Genomic DNA, 16400 nt, shown 5'->3' on the forward strand with positions numbered 1-16400 from the left:
ATGAAGGTTTCTGTGTCGATGGTCTGAATAGGCATCCAATAATTTGCTTATTTAGAGAATGATTTGACCCTTCCTTTGCTGGCTATCGGTTGGCTTCACAGCTTCATCATTAGAAGGAAGGGGAATGTCTTCACTGAAGTATGAAAGATTAAAAAAATTTTGGTACGCTCTGCACAATGGTTGTATTTAGTTCTGATTATTATTTGTTTGTTTTGCAGACCAACCCACAATATACACTGATTGTCCAAGCTGCTGACTTAGATGGAGAGGGCCTAAGCACCACAGCCACAGCGGTGATTACGGTCACGGACACAAATGACAATCCTCCTATCTTCAACCCAACCACGGTAATGTGGGAGCCATTCATGGTTGTAGTTTGGGATGTTCCCCAGAGCTTTGTATGAAAAATAAATCAAACACAGCTCAGGAAAATTGCAAATTTGTACTCACTTACTCAAAACTGAGATGTATGTGTGCATATACTTATGTCCAGAACTATTTTTTTTTAAGCTATTACTGTCCATCTTAGAATCAATACTAAGTATATGCACCAAGGGATAGGCAATTGGGATTAAGTGACTTGCCCAGCAATACACATCTAGGAAGTGTCTAGAGCCAGATTTAAACCCAGGACCTCTCAACTCTAGGCCTGGCACACTATCCGCTGAGCCACACAACTGCCCCAATACATTTATTTATTTTATTTGAATTTATTCATTCATTCATTTGTTTATTTTTGAGCCCTTACCTTCCTCCTTAGAATCAATACTATTTAAGGCAGAAGAGTGCTAAGGGCTAGGCAATGGGAGTTAAGTGATTTGTGCAGGGTCACAAAGCTGGGAAGTGACTGAGGTCTCATTTGAAGCCAGGGCCTCCTGTCTTTAGGTCTGGCTCTCAATCCACTGAGCTACCCAGCTGCCCTATTTATGATCAGAGTCCTGTCTTCTAATATTGACAAGATTTTCATGTTGAATCGGACTTGGACTTGTTCCATTTGACCCTAAAGAACTAGACAAAATAATTTTTTTTTTAAACTCTTACCTTCCATCTTGGAGTCAATATTGTGTATTGGCTCCAAGGCAGAAGAGTGGTAAGGGCTAGACAATGGGGGTCAAGTGACTTGCCCAGGGTCACATAGCTGGGAAGTGTCTGAGGCTAGATTTGAACCTAGGACCTCCCATCTCTAGACCTGACTCTCAATCCTACTGAGCCACCCAGCTGTCCCCTAGATAAAAATATTTTGAGCTAGCATAAAGAAGAATTTCCTAATGATTACAGCTATCTCAAAATAGAGGTTGTAGGGCTTGGAAGTCTTTAAGAGGAGCCGTGTGGTCAAGGTTCATTGATTTAGAACTGGGAATGATCTCCGAAGTCACCTAGTTTAATGCTTACATTTTGCAGATATGGCAGCTGAGCCTTAGAGCAATCCAGTTGACTTGTCCAAGGTCCTATAAGTATAAGCAGTTGAACAAGTTTTTGAACCCTGTTCCTTTACTTAAAATCCAATGCACTTTCCACTAAAGAGGATTCATGACTTAGGAGGGTGTCAGGCTTGGTAACAGCCTACCTCCTCCAACTTGATCTTAAGTTTATTTAAGTTTAATAAATAAATAAGTTTATTTTTTGCATAGAAATCTGGATACATTTGGGCAGCTTTCATGCCATCGCCCATGCTCACACCATCAGCCTTTGAGGTATCTGGCCTCATCATGGCCTAATTGACCAGTTGTCTCCTTTGCTTTGCAGTATGTAGGCACAGTGTATGAGAATGAAGCAGATGCCATCATTACAAAATTGAAAGTGACGGATGCAGATGTTCCCAACACACCAGAATGGAATGCTGTATATTCTGTTCTAAATGATGAACAGGGTCTCTTTGCCGTTATCACTGACCCCAAAACCAATGAAGCAATCTTGAAAACAGCCAAGGTTTGTGTTTGGTCTGTACTGGTGGGCAAGGACAATAGAAAGGGACTGTAGGTTATCCCATTGTCTGGGTTGTTGTCTACTCTGGTTTTATCAGCAGCAGATTTGGTGATGGGGAGGTCATCGTCATTGTTGTTAGGATTTTTAAATCTAGGTGAATTGGCTTTTGACAAATGTTGCTCTTACTCTTTCTCTGCCCACTGATTTCTTCTTTAGGGTTTGGATTTTGAGACCAAACAGCAATACATTCTTCACGTAACAGCAGTGAACGAAGTTCCTTTTGTTGTCACTCTCCCCACCTCTACAGCCACAGTCACTGTGGATGTGCTGGATGTCAATGAAGCCCCAGTCTTTATACCACCAGTTATGAGAGTGGAGATACCAGAGGATTTTGGAGTGGGAGACCAAATTACATCCTATACTGCTCAAGATCCTGACAAGTTTATGACACAGAAGATAATGTAAGAGTGAAGAATATGTACATACATAATACACATACACAAGATGACCAAATCATTTTGCATATAATTAGATTCCATTTTGGTAAAATGGATGAATGCGAGAATTAAATTTTAGAAAACTCCCTGGGTGGGACGGTGAGGTAGTACAGTGGATTGAGAGCCAAGAGATAAGGGGGCCTGGATTCAAATTGGCCTCAGATACTTCCTAGCTGTGTGACCCTGGGCAAGTCACTTAACTCCCATGCCTAACCCTTACTGTTCTTCTGTTTTAGAATCAACAAAATCAATATTTAGTATTGATTCAAAGGCAGAAGGTCAGGGTTTAAAAAAAGAATGAAACAAGCCAAGAGTTATCAAATACTTAGTCAAATGAAATTAGATGAATGTACAAAACAAATTCTACCTGTTATTATTACGCTTATGATTTTTTAAAAAACCATTACCATCTGTCTTACAATTCAATTCCAAGGCAGAAGAGCAGCAAGGGCTAGGCATGGGGGTTAAGTGGTATCTGACGTCACATTTGAACCCAGATCCTCCTGATTCCAGGGCTGACTATCCATTCTACTATCTAGCTATCACTTACTCTGTTATTCTAAAGGGGAAAAAAAAAACTATTCAAGCCCAGTACAGTTCCATCAAGACTGTCCATTATACTAGGTAATCAGCTGAGATCTTTTCCTTATTTAAGCCATCTTGATACTTAGTGCTCTGGGCTCTGTAGCTGAAAAACCATTTGGAAAGACTCACTTTTCGGGCAGATGTCATACTAGGAATCTTGAGTTGATTAGGTAAAAGTTGAAGGCAACGTTTTAAGGCTACCATTGTGTAACCTGGGTAAATAACATTGGATGCAGTGTTGGTATTTAGTGGTATTTGTTTTGCAATGGTTCAGATAGGTTGAAGTCTGTATATTTTTGCCTACTTGTCCTGCACTTGCTTTCTCTCTCCCACTTCTGCCCACCCCCCAGTGAAGAAAGAAAAACAAAACCCCTAATAAAAACATATACTGTGTTAGCTATGTTTACCCCATTCCCAACTCCCCCCAAAAGAAATTAAAATAAAAAATGACTCAGTCCACCCCCTGAATTCAGACCCTCTCTGCCAGGCAATGGATAGCATTCTTCCTTGTGGGGGCTCCATCTTTTTTTTTTTTTAATTCTTAAACAGAAGGGCAAAGGCTAGGCAAATAGAGTCTAGTGACTTGCCCAAGGTCACACAGCTAGGAAGTGTCTGAGGTTACAGTTGAATCCAGATTCTCCTAATTCTCCTAAGATTACAGTAAGTTGTAGAGAAGTTGCTATTTTATATCCAAAGCCAGAGTTTCCTCTTCTGAAATTTCCCCATGCCAATGAAAGGTCTAGTTTTTGGTTTGGTTTGGGGTTTTTTAAGGAAAAAGATTCATTTGTGTAAATAAGACAGGACACTATCTTATTTTTATTTTTTATTTCACAATTTTGTTCTCCTGCTATTTTTTGAGGATCAACAGGAGTTTGCTGGAGGTGTATTTAAATGGACCAATCAAAATATAAAGATTGGCCCAATGATGTATATATTCCCTGCTATCCTTTCAGGTATCGCATTTGGAGGGATCCAGCTAATTGGCTAGATGTTAATCCTGACTCTGGTGTCATTTCTACTCGGGACAGTCTGGATAGAGAGAATGTTGAGTTTGTGAAGAATAGTACCTACACAGCCCTCATTGTGGCTGTGGATGATGGTAAGGATACAATTGCTTGTATTGGTTCCTTCTTTGTTTTGTCTAATCTTCTTGTTCTCCCTCCAAAGGTCTCGCATTTGAGATATGGAGGGTTTGTTTTTAGAAAATATATAGAAAAGAAAGTTGGCACTTCCTTGGATACATAGTTAGCATATCCTAGAATTATTTTCATTTATATATAAATTATAAATGTTTATGCTCATTTATTAAATAGATTTTTATTTATTAAATTTTAATTTACATTTTTAAAAAATGAACATTTCAACACATCAAGAATTAAAAAGAGGATAGTGTGTATGAGACCAGGAACTTTTGGTGCATAGTTTGGGTTTTGCTTTTTTTTAAGTGTTATTGAATTTAAGATGATAACAACAGTTGTTGCCCTTTCTAAACTTTTACCTTTCTTTTATGTTTGTTTAATGTTGAATTATTCTTTCTTGCTTCTTTTCTATACTAAGTACTCATGGATTCCCTCTTTGACCCTTATAAGAAATTAATACCGTCGGGCATACTAATTGACATAACAGCACTGGTCATACCTGAGAATATATGCCCTTACCTTGCATCTCTAGCCAAGAGGCAGGCGGCATATTTTATGGCCAGTCTTGGGAGGTCTTCATTAATGAGTGCACTGCTCCTAGTCCTAGGTTCTCATCCCTAGGGAGCTCATGCCAATTGGCAGTTTGGTTCTGCTTATTTAATTCTGCATTCATACTGATAGATGTCTCTGAATCTGTCATACTTACAGTTTTTATAATGAAATATTCCATTACAATCATGTTTTCCATAACTGTCATTTGATATGCAGTCATTTAATGTTCATGACAAGACTCCTTCCCACATGTAGTGTGAGCCTGATTGTAAAATCTTACCCTAGGCCGTAGAAGTATTGCTTCTATAATTAAAGAAGGAAGGGCATCTGATACTTCCTAGCTGTGTGACCCTGGGCAAGTCACTTAACCCCTATTGCCTCACATAACTAAAAACACCTAGGAAGTATCTGAGGCCACATTTGAACCCAAGTCCTTCCCTCTCCTTGCTTTGTTCTCTCCCCATTGAGCCACTTAGCTGCCCCATGAGCATGGTTTCTTGTGGAAAAGGAGGCATGTTTGGAAGATAGTTACTGGGGTGTCAGGAGATTGGAGGGCTTTGAAAGCCAGATGAAGGAATTTGGCTTTGATGAGGTAATTAATCAGGATCTAGTGTATGTTATTGAATTCTCATAACATCTTCCAGCTAAAATCTTTCTCTGCTTCTTCCCTTAGGATCTCCTCCAGCTACAGGCACGGGAACCCTTCAGTTGTTTCTCTTAGATGTGAATGATAATGGCCCAGTACCAGAGCCTCGAAATTTTGACATTTGCCAGAGGAATCCAGAGCCTCAGGTTATAAATATTATTGATCCAGACCTTCCACCAAACACTTCTCCTTTCATGGCAGAATTGACACACGGAGCTAGTGTTAACTGGACTATTGAATTTAATGACAATGGTAAGTTTCTGAGTTTCTTTGCAAGCTGAGGATTGGGAGGCCATGACTTCTTAAATTTTCTTTTTATAGGTATCAATAATAGTCAACATATTTATTATGTGCCAGATACTGTACTAATAAAATAAAAAGAGAGTTCCTGCCCTCAAAGAGCTCACAATCTAATGGGGGAAGAGAAAAGGTTAAAATGCTGGGCTATGGTGGAGATTTCAGAGAAGTTCTAAAGTTAGAAAATACCCCCATTTCTCATCAGCTTTGCTTGGTTTCTATTTGGTAACATAATGCCTCTCCCAGGATAAGCTGATTGCCTGAAATCTTATCATCATGAAGATTGATTTAAGGGACTGCTTGAGCCACCAAGTAGGAGAGACAGAGGCTGGAGCTACAAGTCCAGAGATCTTGTTCTCATTCTGATACCTGTTAAAAATATCTTTCCTGGTGGCACAAGAGAACTAGGCTTAAAAATGGGAGGTCCTGGGTTCAAGGTAGACCTCAAACATTTCCTAGCTGTGTGATCCTGGGCAACTCACTTAACCCCAGCTGTCTAGCCCTTACTATTCTTCTGCCTTGGAACTTCTCAATAATTAGTATCAATTCTAAGACAGAAGATAAAGGCTTAAAAAAAAAAGATTGACAAACTTTTGTAGACAATTCTCCGTATACAGTGGCTTACGTCCACTAGTACCCCAGCCCTCATTTTCAATTTCATTTTGTTTGTAGGGCTTTCCCATTAGATTTGTAAGCTCCTTGAGGCCAGAGACCATTTTTCTTATTTCTAATCTCCACCACTTAACATGGAGGCTGACATATACTACATAGTTTAATAAATATTGAGTTGAAAGTAGTATAACTAGGTGGGAAATGGGGACGTCCTTCCTGGGGATATGATGGTTCTGTCCTTCAATTGGAAATAAGCAGTGATTGAGGGGGGAGTCCTAGAGGATAATGAGATTTTCCCAACAAGGAGGTAGGGGCAGAGCCAAGATGGCAGCTTAGTAGCAGGGAAAGCTGGAATCACTCCCAGAAACCTCTCCCAACAAGTAGCTTCCTGGGGCATGACAGGAAAGTCCCAAAGTAGTATAATATATAGCAAGGTGAGAAATGAGATGTTCTGAACTGAACCTCCTCCTTAAATGGAAATTTGGGGAATTCATGGCCAGTCCTAAACTGTGAGTCCAGTACTGTACAGTGCTGTAGAGCTAACCATTCTGGATAGTTATTTCTTTTTCTAATTTCAGTTCCTTTAGGGGATAACTGAACTTTACCCATCTCTAATCCGTTGTTTTCTCAACAGTTATCTAAGAGTATGTGCCTTTGGATGTACAAATATTTACCTTTTTTACAAAGTAAAATAGAAAAGTAAAACCAACATAGAGACTACATTTTCCAACATGGACATTTTATTCTGAATCCAGTCTTTCCTCTCCCTACATCCCAACTCCTCAATGGATAGACTTATCTTCTAATTTTCTTGCTTGTGGCTATAAACCGGGAAGATTTTTGCTAAGAATATTTTTGTCTATATGGGACCTCTCTTGACTTTGATGCGGGGGGTGGGGGGGTTTCACTAGGTCTAAGTGTATTAATAGTTTTGTGACTTTTGTCATACATCTGCAAATTGATTCTAGAATGATCTAGCATCATTTTTGTGTGAGTCAAACTGGAAACGATTCCAGGTCCCACGCTGTTCTGTAACAAGGTAAAAACGAGTTTCCATGGTCATCAAATCTGAGAGCGGAAAGGAACATTAGAAGTCATGTGGTCTGATCAAGAAGCAGGAACTTTCTTACTTGTTAAGAAATAGTTTACAGAGCCTTGTGCCTGCTTTTTGGTGACTTTCATTCCATCCATTGAGCCAATTTATTCCGATTTCATTTGCATTTGAGTTCAGGTGGTAGATTCCTTCTGTTCTCTTCCACCCATCCTTTGGAGTCCATCCTTTGGAGTCCAATAGAGCTCCCAAGTGTTTTTCGTTATCCTGATGATGTCACACATACAATGTCTGTTAAGTCATTTACAACTCTGTCCTCATATCTGCTGATTCAGTTCCCTGCAGTTGACCACAAGGTGAAAAAAAATGGAAAATTCCAGAAAAAAGAAAAAAGTTCATAAATTTCAAACTGCCCACCTGCCAAACAAGTATAGACTATAACATGGTCAAGTCTGCATGACTATGATTCCATCTCTCTCTGTCCCCAGGTTGCACTTTGCTCAAGTCTGCCTTTAGTGTTCTCTCTGATCACATCCGTTATAACATTATGGTGGTGTCTTTGTTTAAGAAAGCCCTTATTTACTCTAATCATGACCCCAAAGCAAAGAGTCATGGCGCTGGTAGTACAGCTGTGTACCTGTATCTGCTGATTCAGTTACCCACTGTTTGCACTAGATGTTCCACCCATGATTTCAGCCTTCCATACTAGGTCTTGGAACTTATTCCCCATGGACACTAGGTCCTACTGCATATGGCACACAGAGAAAAAATGGGTAATTGTTTATGAATAGGAAGAGCCCTATTAGAACTAGAAAATGAACTCTGCATTTTTGCTGGGGGCAAGTAGTCTTTGGGTCTATTTGTCTAATTATAACGTGAAGAGATTGGATGATCCAAGTTCATGGGGCTGTGAGAATGAATACTCCAAATATTTAAATTTATAGGATTTCATAACAACAAAGTGAGAAAGTGAGCAGAGCACAGAGCCAGGGACCCATACCTGCAGCACTTTACCAGAATAAAAGCCCAAAAAGTCTCACAGCATGGGTTTCAGCAAAATTTATCTCCCAAACATCAGGGTGCAAAGTGAGGTCATGACTTAAAAAGATGCTGGGTAAATGTAGTTCACATGTATCAAATTTCTATTTGCACAGGGCCCTCTCAATTCTTGCTTCATTTGTATTCCACTATATCATGTTTAGCTCCTTGCATGTTTTACTCAAGAACAAAGATTATTAACCTGTGTACTCTGAACCCGTAAAGAGTATAGATTTCAGGGAGTCTGAATTTGTTTTCTTATTTTGGAACTGTATTTCTTATGCTTTCTTAACAGCAAGAGAATCTTTGATTTTAAGGCCAAAGAAAGAATTAGAAATTGGTGAGTACAAGATCAATCTCAAGCTGACAGACAACCAGAATAAAGACCAAGTAACCACCTTGGAGGTGTACGTGTGTGACTGTGAAGGGGCCGTATCGAAGTGCACGAAGGCAGGTGTAATTGCTCAGACCGGCATGGATGTACCAGCTATCCTGGGAATACTGGGAGGAATCCTTGCACTGCTAAGTAAGGGATTAATAAATTAATGTAATCTTCCATGATTTCTTGGGCTTCATGAGCTCATCTCCTTTGAATGGTGAAAGTCAAGTAGTAAGGCATTTATTAAGTATTTCTGTGTGCAAGCATTAGCTAAAATTGCTCAAGCATCTTGGAGACACAATTTCAGAGAGGAGAGGGAGACAGAGGAAGAAAGGGAACAACAGGAAATACTAATGTTGATCAACCACACCATGTTACATTTTCATTTTAAAAATTTGGTTCAATCTAACAGAAATCATTTATAAAGCACCTACTAAGTGTCAGGCACTGTGCTACGTGCTGTAGAGATACCAAGAGGTCTCTAGAGGTTACCCCAGTCAAACAGTTGGAACAAGTATACTAACGTTTAAACACTGATGTGCTGGGAGCCATCAGGCCACGATGCCTTGACAGAGTCACACGTGGTAGCTGAGGAGAGCACAGAGTGGCCCTTGGCAAGATGTGACTACCCACTCTATCCCCCTTGCATGACCTCTCTCATCAATGTCCCTTACCTATAGAATTGACATGATTATTATTCCCCCCAGTCTCAAAAGAAATAATGCAAAAGCAAAACACATGTACCCTTATTCCCCAAAATATCACCAAAAGATCAGACTCTTAAACCCAATCCCAAAAAGACTGTTATAGATTAACTTTTATTTAGGTACATAATTCCCAGCAAAACTGCAGTTATAAGCCAAGCCCAAAACTTTCCCACTCACAGAAACTTATTCTCATGGAGCCAACACACAAATCAATCATAGAGGCCCATACAATAAGTACAAGTACATCAAGCTTCAATTATTCCATTTTATTAAAAGAAATAAGTACTTTTCCTTGATTGTTTGTAAGCTTAAAACTCCTCACAGGGTAATGAGAAAATTAAGCCACCTGTGACAAAATTATTTATCTTGTATGCCATCTGTAACCACAATGTAAGAATATAGTATGTTAATCAAGTGATTTGTTAAAAGTTAATGTATCACTTTTCCAATTCTCTCTCTTTGATCATGTGTGTTGGGTAATGTATCTGTGTGCCAAGAAAATGGGTATAAAAATAAACACCAGGCATGGGCATGACGGAGCAGCTATCAGATGCAATGCAATCCCATGGCTGTCTTCCATTTGTTATTTATTTTGACTGATTGGTTGTCACCTGTCAGGAACCCCTAGAGTCATGAGTGAGGATGGACCCTGCCCGTGGCACTGGTGATTTAGCCATTCCCTTGTCCTGGGTATTTTCTCCCCTGAAGCAGAAGGAAAACAGGTCCTTAGAATGGGTGGCCAGAAACTTCATTATCTAGAAAGTGCTTAATACTGGCACATAGTAGAGACTTAATAAATGCTTGTTTCTTTCTTTATATTTATGTGTTGTTCATTGTTTTTAGTGTGTCCAACATCCCATTTGGGATTTTGTATATGAGGAAAGGAAACTGAGGCAAACTGGCTTACATGCCTTTCTCAGAGTCACAGCTAGTGTCTGTGGCTGACTTTGAACTCAGGAAGATGAGTCTTCAGACATCAAGCCTAGTGTTCTATCCATTGTGCCACCTGGCTGCCGAATTTCCCTAAGGTTTTACCAGCTTGAATTTGAGTTTTGATGGCTCTACCCACTTTCAGACCACATTCGATCTTGAGATGAGCCTTTGCAAATCTGATAACTGATGCCTACCCTGTGGCTGGGCTCATATTGGAATCCTTCTCCACTTGGTGGTATCAGCAAAAGCTTACATTTGACTCCCAGAGCTTTTGTGACCTAGGTTCACCACCATATGCAGATAGTATACATTGGACTGTGAATGTAAAGTTAGGTGTGTATTAAAATGCATTTCCCCATGTTATTTCTTTGGTCAGAAATAGGATTAGAAATGAACTCAGTTTTGCCACTTTGCTCTATTAGTAATTTAACATAGATTTTGGGTAGTATAATTGTTATTTGTGGTATCTTCTGAATTTGATAAGGACAAGATTCCTTTTTATGTCCTCTGGGGTTTTATTTACTGCAAAAACTAACTGAACCAATGAAACTAAGAATTCAGATTAAGAGGTTGAATTTGGGAGTATACTTGCATCCCTGAATTTCCCACTTCTCAGAGCATTCCTAACCATTCTCTTAGGTGGCCCATTCAGGTTGTAATTGTAGATGAGCTGTTTTGCCACTTAATGATTCTTTGGTATTTGTTGTACTCAGGGCTGTTCTCATCAATGCATTTCTTATTTCTTATCCTCTTAGTTTTATTGCTGCTTTTGCTCCTCTTTATTCGAAGAAGGCCAGCAGTTAAAGAGCCATTACTGCCCCCCGAGGATGACACCCGGGACAACGTGTATTATTATGATGAAGAAGGAGGGGGAGAAGAAGATCAGGTCAGTTTAAGTAGCTAGTTCTGAGAGAAACGCTTAAATAAAAAAAGCCCAAAGAAGCCTTTAGAGTAAGAAATGTACAGGCTAGCTATTTGTCTGTCCTAAACTTTAATATCTGGGCTAGGAATTAATCTCATTGGGCCAGTAATTTGTTCAGTTTAATCTGATTTTATAGTTAGGCTGAACTTGAGCCCAGATCCCTTTACTGCTTTGCTAGAAATTACCTAGACAATCCAGAGTCTCTTACTGAGTATACTTTCCCTCATGACAGACTGTCTTCTTGGATATCAGTCTAGTTCTAATATAGAGAAGATTGTTGACAATTTAAAATATATATAACTTTAAGGCTTTTAAAGCACATCACATTTAGCCACCAATAGCTCCATCAAGTAGCTAATATATAGATGTGAGTCTCATTTGACAGAATGGGCAATTGGGGCTCACACAACTAGTATATGTGAGAAGCAAGATTTAAATTTTGGTCTTTGCTAACTTAACTCCAGAAATCCTTCCATCTCATTGTGCTACTTCTCTTGAAATGTATTCACAGTGGGAGCAGATAGATGGCTCAGTGGATGGAGAGCTAAGCCTGGATATGGGGAGTTCTGTGTTGAAATCTGGCCTCAGATACTTCCTCACTGTGTGACCCTGGGCAAGTCCTTTAACCCCCACTGCCTAGCCCTTACCCACTCTTCTGCTTTAGAACCAATATATAGTATTGATTCTAAGATGGGAGGTAAGGGGTTAAAAGGGGGAAAAGTGTGTACACAAACATCTAATGGTCAGTCAGCTAGCCATTTGTTATATACATCTAAGTGCCGTAGGAGTTCATTATCATAATTAACTTTTTAATGCTTTAAGTTGGTATGCCCTTTTATTTACTGCTGAAAATGTCTCAAGAATAATCCATTATCTCTGAATTAAGAGTTTAGTATACTTGGTTCCTCTAGGAAGCTTATGATTTGGCATTTTATTTTGTTTCCCAATATTTTCTGTGAAGGACTTTGACCTGAGCCAGTTGCACAGGGGCCTGGATGCTCGACCAGAAGTGACCCGTAATGATGTTGCACCAACTCTTATGAGTGTCCCCCAGTATCGCCCTCGCCCTGCGAATCCGGATGAAATTGGCAATTTTATTGATGAGGTAATATCACAGGTTCAAGAACCAAGGTGGAATTTGTGATGAAACTTAGTGGTTACCCTTATACCAAAGAGTAAATTAGAGCTCCTCTTCCTCTTCAGTTTTTCTGTCTATGCAGGACCTCAAGTTATTTCTTTTTAATGGGGATTTATTTATTTGTTGAATTAGTTAATTTAGAATATTTTTCCATGGTTACATGATTCATGTTCTTTCCCTCCCCTCCTTCCTCCCCCCTCACCTTAGCCAACAAATAATTCCACCAGGTTTTACATGTATCATTGTTCAAGACCTATGTCCATATTATTAATATCTGCAATAGAGTTGAGTCTATACCCTTAATGGGGACTTATTGAACTTCAGATCATCCTTGTCTGCATGAAAAAGAATAAGAATTTCTCAGACTTAAAAGCATCTAAATATTCATTCACCAAAAAAGGATCTCCAGCACTGGGCCATGGAAGGATGGCCTTGGGAATGTCCTGTGTTCTGACTTAGTGTTTTTATCAGTGTCTTGGCTGAAGGTCCAGTTGGGCCTTTCAGATTTTCTGATGGTACCAGATGGGGAAAGTTATTATCATGTTGTATGATAGTCATGACTATAGACATCTTAAGAGTCTAGAAGGGTATGCCAAATTGGATGGTATAACTTACTAGTGTCCTTTCCTTAGGTTTGAAAATGAAGGTGTGGCTAGGCTAAAGAACCAATAGGAATTAGAACTGGGAAGAGATCTTTTTTTAGATCTTTTTTTTTTTTTTAGTTAAAAATCTTTAATCCAAGGCAGACAGATTATAATCTGGGAAGACACCTATAGTTCTGGGACTACGGACCAAAGATCTTACCCAGGTGATCCATGAACTTAGATTGAAAAAAACCTGCCATCTTTATTTTCACAACTGTTGGTTTTCTTTGTAATCCTCTATATTTTATTCAAAGCATTTAAAAATAAAATTCTGAGAAAGGGCCCATTGGGTTTACCAAACTGTTATAAAAGAACAGTCCAAACTCCTTCATTTTAGAGAAATCTGAGCCTCAGCAGTCAAATAACTTGCCCCCAAGGTTATTAAATATTAAAGAACTGAACTTGAATTTGAATCGAGGTCTTCTGGCATTAAATCCAGTCTCTCTGCCATCTTGCTTTAATCTAAAACCCCAGAGGGAGAAGATAGTGAGTATGATGGCAGTAAAACTAGAGGACCTCTGCCTTTGTGACCTTTGGCAATTCATGGAAACTTCCTGGGCCCTGGTTTCCTCCATATAAAAATGAATGGGGTGGGACTAACCACCCTCTCGAGTCTCTTCTACCTCTATGATCCTACAATATTTTGGTGTTAATGCAGATGTTTAGATTTATATATAATAGATATCTCAGAATTCATTACCTAACACCTATTACAGAAATATATTCATGTCTCAGGTACTTTTGAACCCAGGATCAGCATTCCATTCACTGTGGAACTTTGGAATAAAATACTTAATGACTACAAAATCTGCTCTCTCCTTTCTAATAGAACCTCAAGGCTGCTGACAGTGACCCCACAGCACCCCCGTACGACTCTCTGCTGGTGTTTGATTATGAAGGAAGTGGCTCCGAAGCGGCCTCCCTGAGCTCACTAAACTCTTCTGGCTCAGATGAAGACCAGGATTACGATTATCTGAATGAATGGGGCAATCGTTTTAAAAAGCTGGCTGACATGTATGGAGGAGGGGAAGATGACTAAGAAGGGAGTCTGGGGCTCTGCAAAACAGAACTCTGTAAAAAACAGGGTGTCTAGGGGGCTATCATCCCTGGGCATGAGGAAAGGGGCAGGTGTTGCCTCCCCTGACTCTATAATAACAGGAATAATTGTAATTTACCGGTTTAGTTTTTATTTTAAGGCTAGTATCAGTTCTCTTTGTGTTCCCACCCCTACCTCTTGCCTTTAATTTCTTGACATGAGTAAGATTTCAGCAGGTAAATGAAATGTTTTTCAGAGTCGACATTCCAGTCTTAGAGGGCCATGCTGTTTGGCATTTCTTTTGGGCACTGCCTAAATTGACAGTGAAATAAGATGATAGCTGGTCCTCTCTTCCCTGTACCCTTTTTTTAAAAAAATGTGTGTAATGTTTTTTGTTTTGTTTCTGCTTTTCTTTGAAATTGATTCTTACCCTTTTCTGTCATTGCATCATCCCAGACAAGAGCTCTCAAAAGCACACGCCATACTTGACATTTATGGGCAAGAGGTTTGTGACTTGCTGAGGTCAGTTTATAAACTTGATATAAAAGTGTTAAGACTGTTCCCTAAGTACATACATGTGTCAGGTTCATGCAGGAACATTTGTGATGTCATCATTATTGTTAGAACTCTGTTGGAAAGGTGTCACCGAAAATAGGGATGTGTTTTTTTATGTGTCTCACAAATAATAAAATGAAATAGTGATGCCTGAATCAGGGCAGCTTTGGGAATGCAGCTGCCGAAGAAGTTACAGTGGAAGTGATAGGTAGAGCACCAGGCAAGGAAGCTTTAACATGTCCTTGGAGATGAGGGTTCCATCCAGGAAGAGTGCTTCAGTTCAGATATCTGATCTCTGAAGTCCTAGCCTTCTGCATTGATTTCCCAAGTACTTACTTTGGGTCCTGTCTCCAGGAGGCATGAGCCAAGAGATTAGAAGGAAAACTGAGGATGTTAGTAATTCCTAGAGAGACTACCTTGCTTTAAATGCTTCTCCCTCTTTCATCAGACCATGAGGTCTGAGTGGAGGAGCCGAAACTGATTGCTACTCACAAAGGAATCAATTTTGTCAAAATGGCCATGAGAGTTTGGTGCTTTCTGCTTTGCAATGTACTGTTTGCAGCCAAAACAGTCTGTGGTGAATTAGCCCTGTGGTTTCTAGAATGTATCTGTTCAAGGCCTCATAAATTTTGTACTGTGTGAGTGTAGAAGAGAGCCGTGATTCTCATTGGCAAAATTAAGCCTTTGGAAAATGCATTTTTATAAATGTTATTAAATAATTTTGTTAAATTGTTGTCAAACTGTTGTCTTATTCAAGTAGGCACCACTCTGTCTCTGCAGCAAAAGCAGTGGCTCTCTTAATAGTGACTCCAAGGTTCAGTTATCCCTGAGAATGTTGTGAATTAATACTGATTTAATTTTGAGCGTATCCTATAATTTTAAAAAGTTTGTGGTCCAACAGGATTTAAAAAAAATTTTTTTTGTTTTGCATCCATAATAATGAGGTTTGCAAAGCATGTTACAGTTGTTGCTCTGCTGCCCCATAAAATAGGTATTATTTTCACCCTAGTTTTACTGTTTTAAAGAAAACTGAGGCTGAGAGAAGTTAAATGACTTTCCCAAGGTCACACAGCTTAGGAGGCAGAATTTGAACCCCAAACCTATACTTTATCCAATGGGCCAGTATTATATACTTAAATTCTACCTTTGATGCTTGTTCTTAAGTCATTTAATTACTCTCCTCCATCATGTCAGCAAGCATAGATCTCCTTGTTTTAGACCATTGTTCATTACAAGCATGCCTTTCAGTATGTCTTTCAAGTAACTGAAATGATTTTGTTAACAGCATGGGAGAGAATTTGTAAAAGAACCTCTAGGACTGATGCTTATAGGTATCAAAGGCCCTCCTGGATCTTCTCCCTTCTAGCTCAGTCCTATCTCTGCCTCCCCTCTTTTTCTTTGACACTCCCCACTATTTATTCTCAGTCTTTTTTTTTTAAACCTTTGCCTTCCATTTTGGAATTCTAAATCTCAAAACAGTGAGGGCTCAAAACTTATACCAGTCTTTAGTCTCTAGTATCATTTCTGCTTTCTTTATAAGCACATCTTAGACTATTGGCGATTCTGCCATTCATCCTTGATGGAGAAGAGTGTTAAAATGGTTTTTATAAATCTTTTTTTTTTATTTTTCTTGTTTGTAGTCTTCTCTCTTGCATTTTCAAAGTTGAATATCCTTGGGATGAGTGCCGATTTATACATCTTATTAAGCTTTCCTTACACTGATTTATACACCTTATACAGTTT

General features: G+C 39.2%; 1 protein-coding gene across 2 annotated transcripts in view; it reads left to right on the top strand.

Moving 5' to 3' along the window:
• Nucleotides 1-15386, top strand: part of CDH1 (cadherin 1) — a 69997-nt gene extending 54611 nt beyond the window's left edge. For both annotated transcript variants that reach the window (XM_007477350.3, XM_056811263.1), the window contains 9 exons: nucleotides 219-347; nucleotides 1747-1929; nucleotides 2143-2387; nucleotides 3962-4107; nucleotides 5373-5597; nucleotides 8639-8869; nucleotides 11118-11248; nucleotides 12246-12389; nucleotides 13896-15386. In XM_007477350.3, coding sequence (XP_007477412.1) covers nucleotides 219-347; nucleotides 1747-1929; nucleotides 2143-2387; nucleotides 3962-4107; nucleotides 5373-5597; nucleotides 8639-8869; nucleotides 11118-11248; nucleotides 12246-12389; nucleotides 13896-14105 — 1644 coding nt within the window. In that variant the 3' untranslated portion in view covers nucleotides 14106-15386. The remainder of the gene's footprint in view (nucleotides 1-218; nucleotides 348-1746; nucleotides 1930-2142; nucleotides 2388-3961; nucleotides 4108-5372; nucleotides 5598-8638; nucleotides 8870-11117; nucleotides 11249-12245; nucleotides 12390-13895) is intronic.
• The last annotated feature ends 1014 nt before the right edge of the window (nucleotides 15387-16400 follow it).

This window comes from Monodelphis domestica, chromosome 1, assembly GCF_027887165.1.
Source record: "Monodelphis domestica isolate mMonDom1 chromosome 1, mMonDom1.pri, whole genome shotgun sequence".
NCBI classification, from domain to species: domain Eukaryota; kingdom Metazoa; phylum Chordata; class Mammalia; order Didelphimorphia; family Didelphidae; genus Monodelphis; species Monodelphis domestica.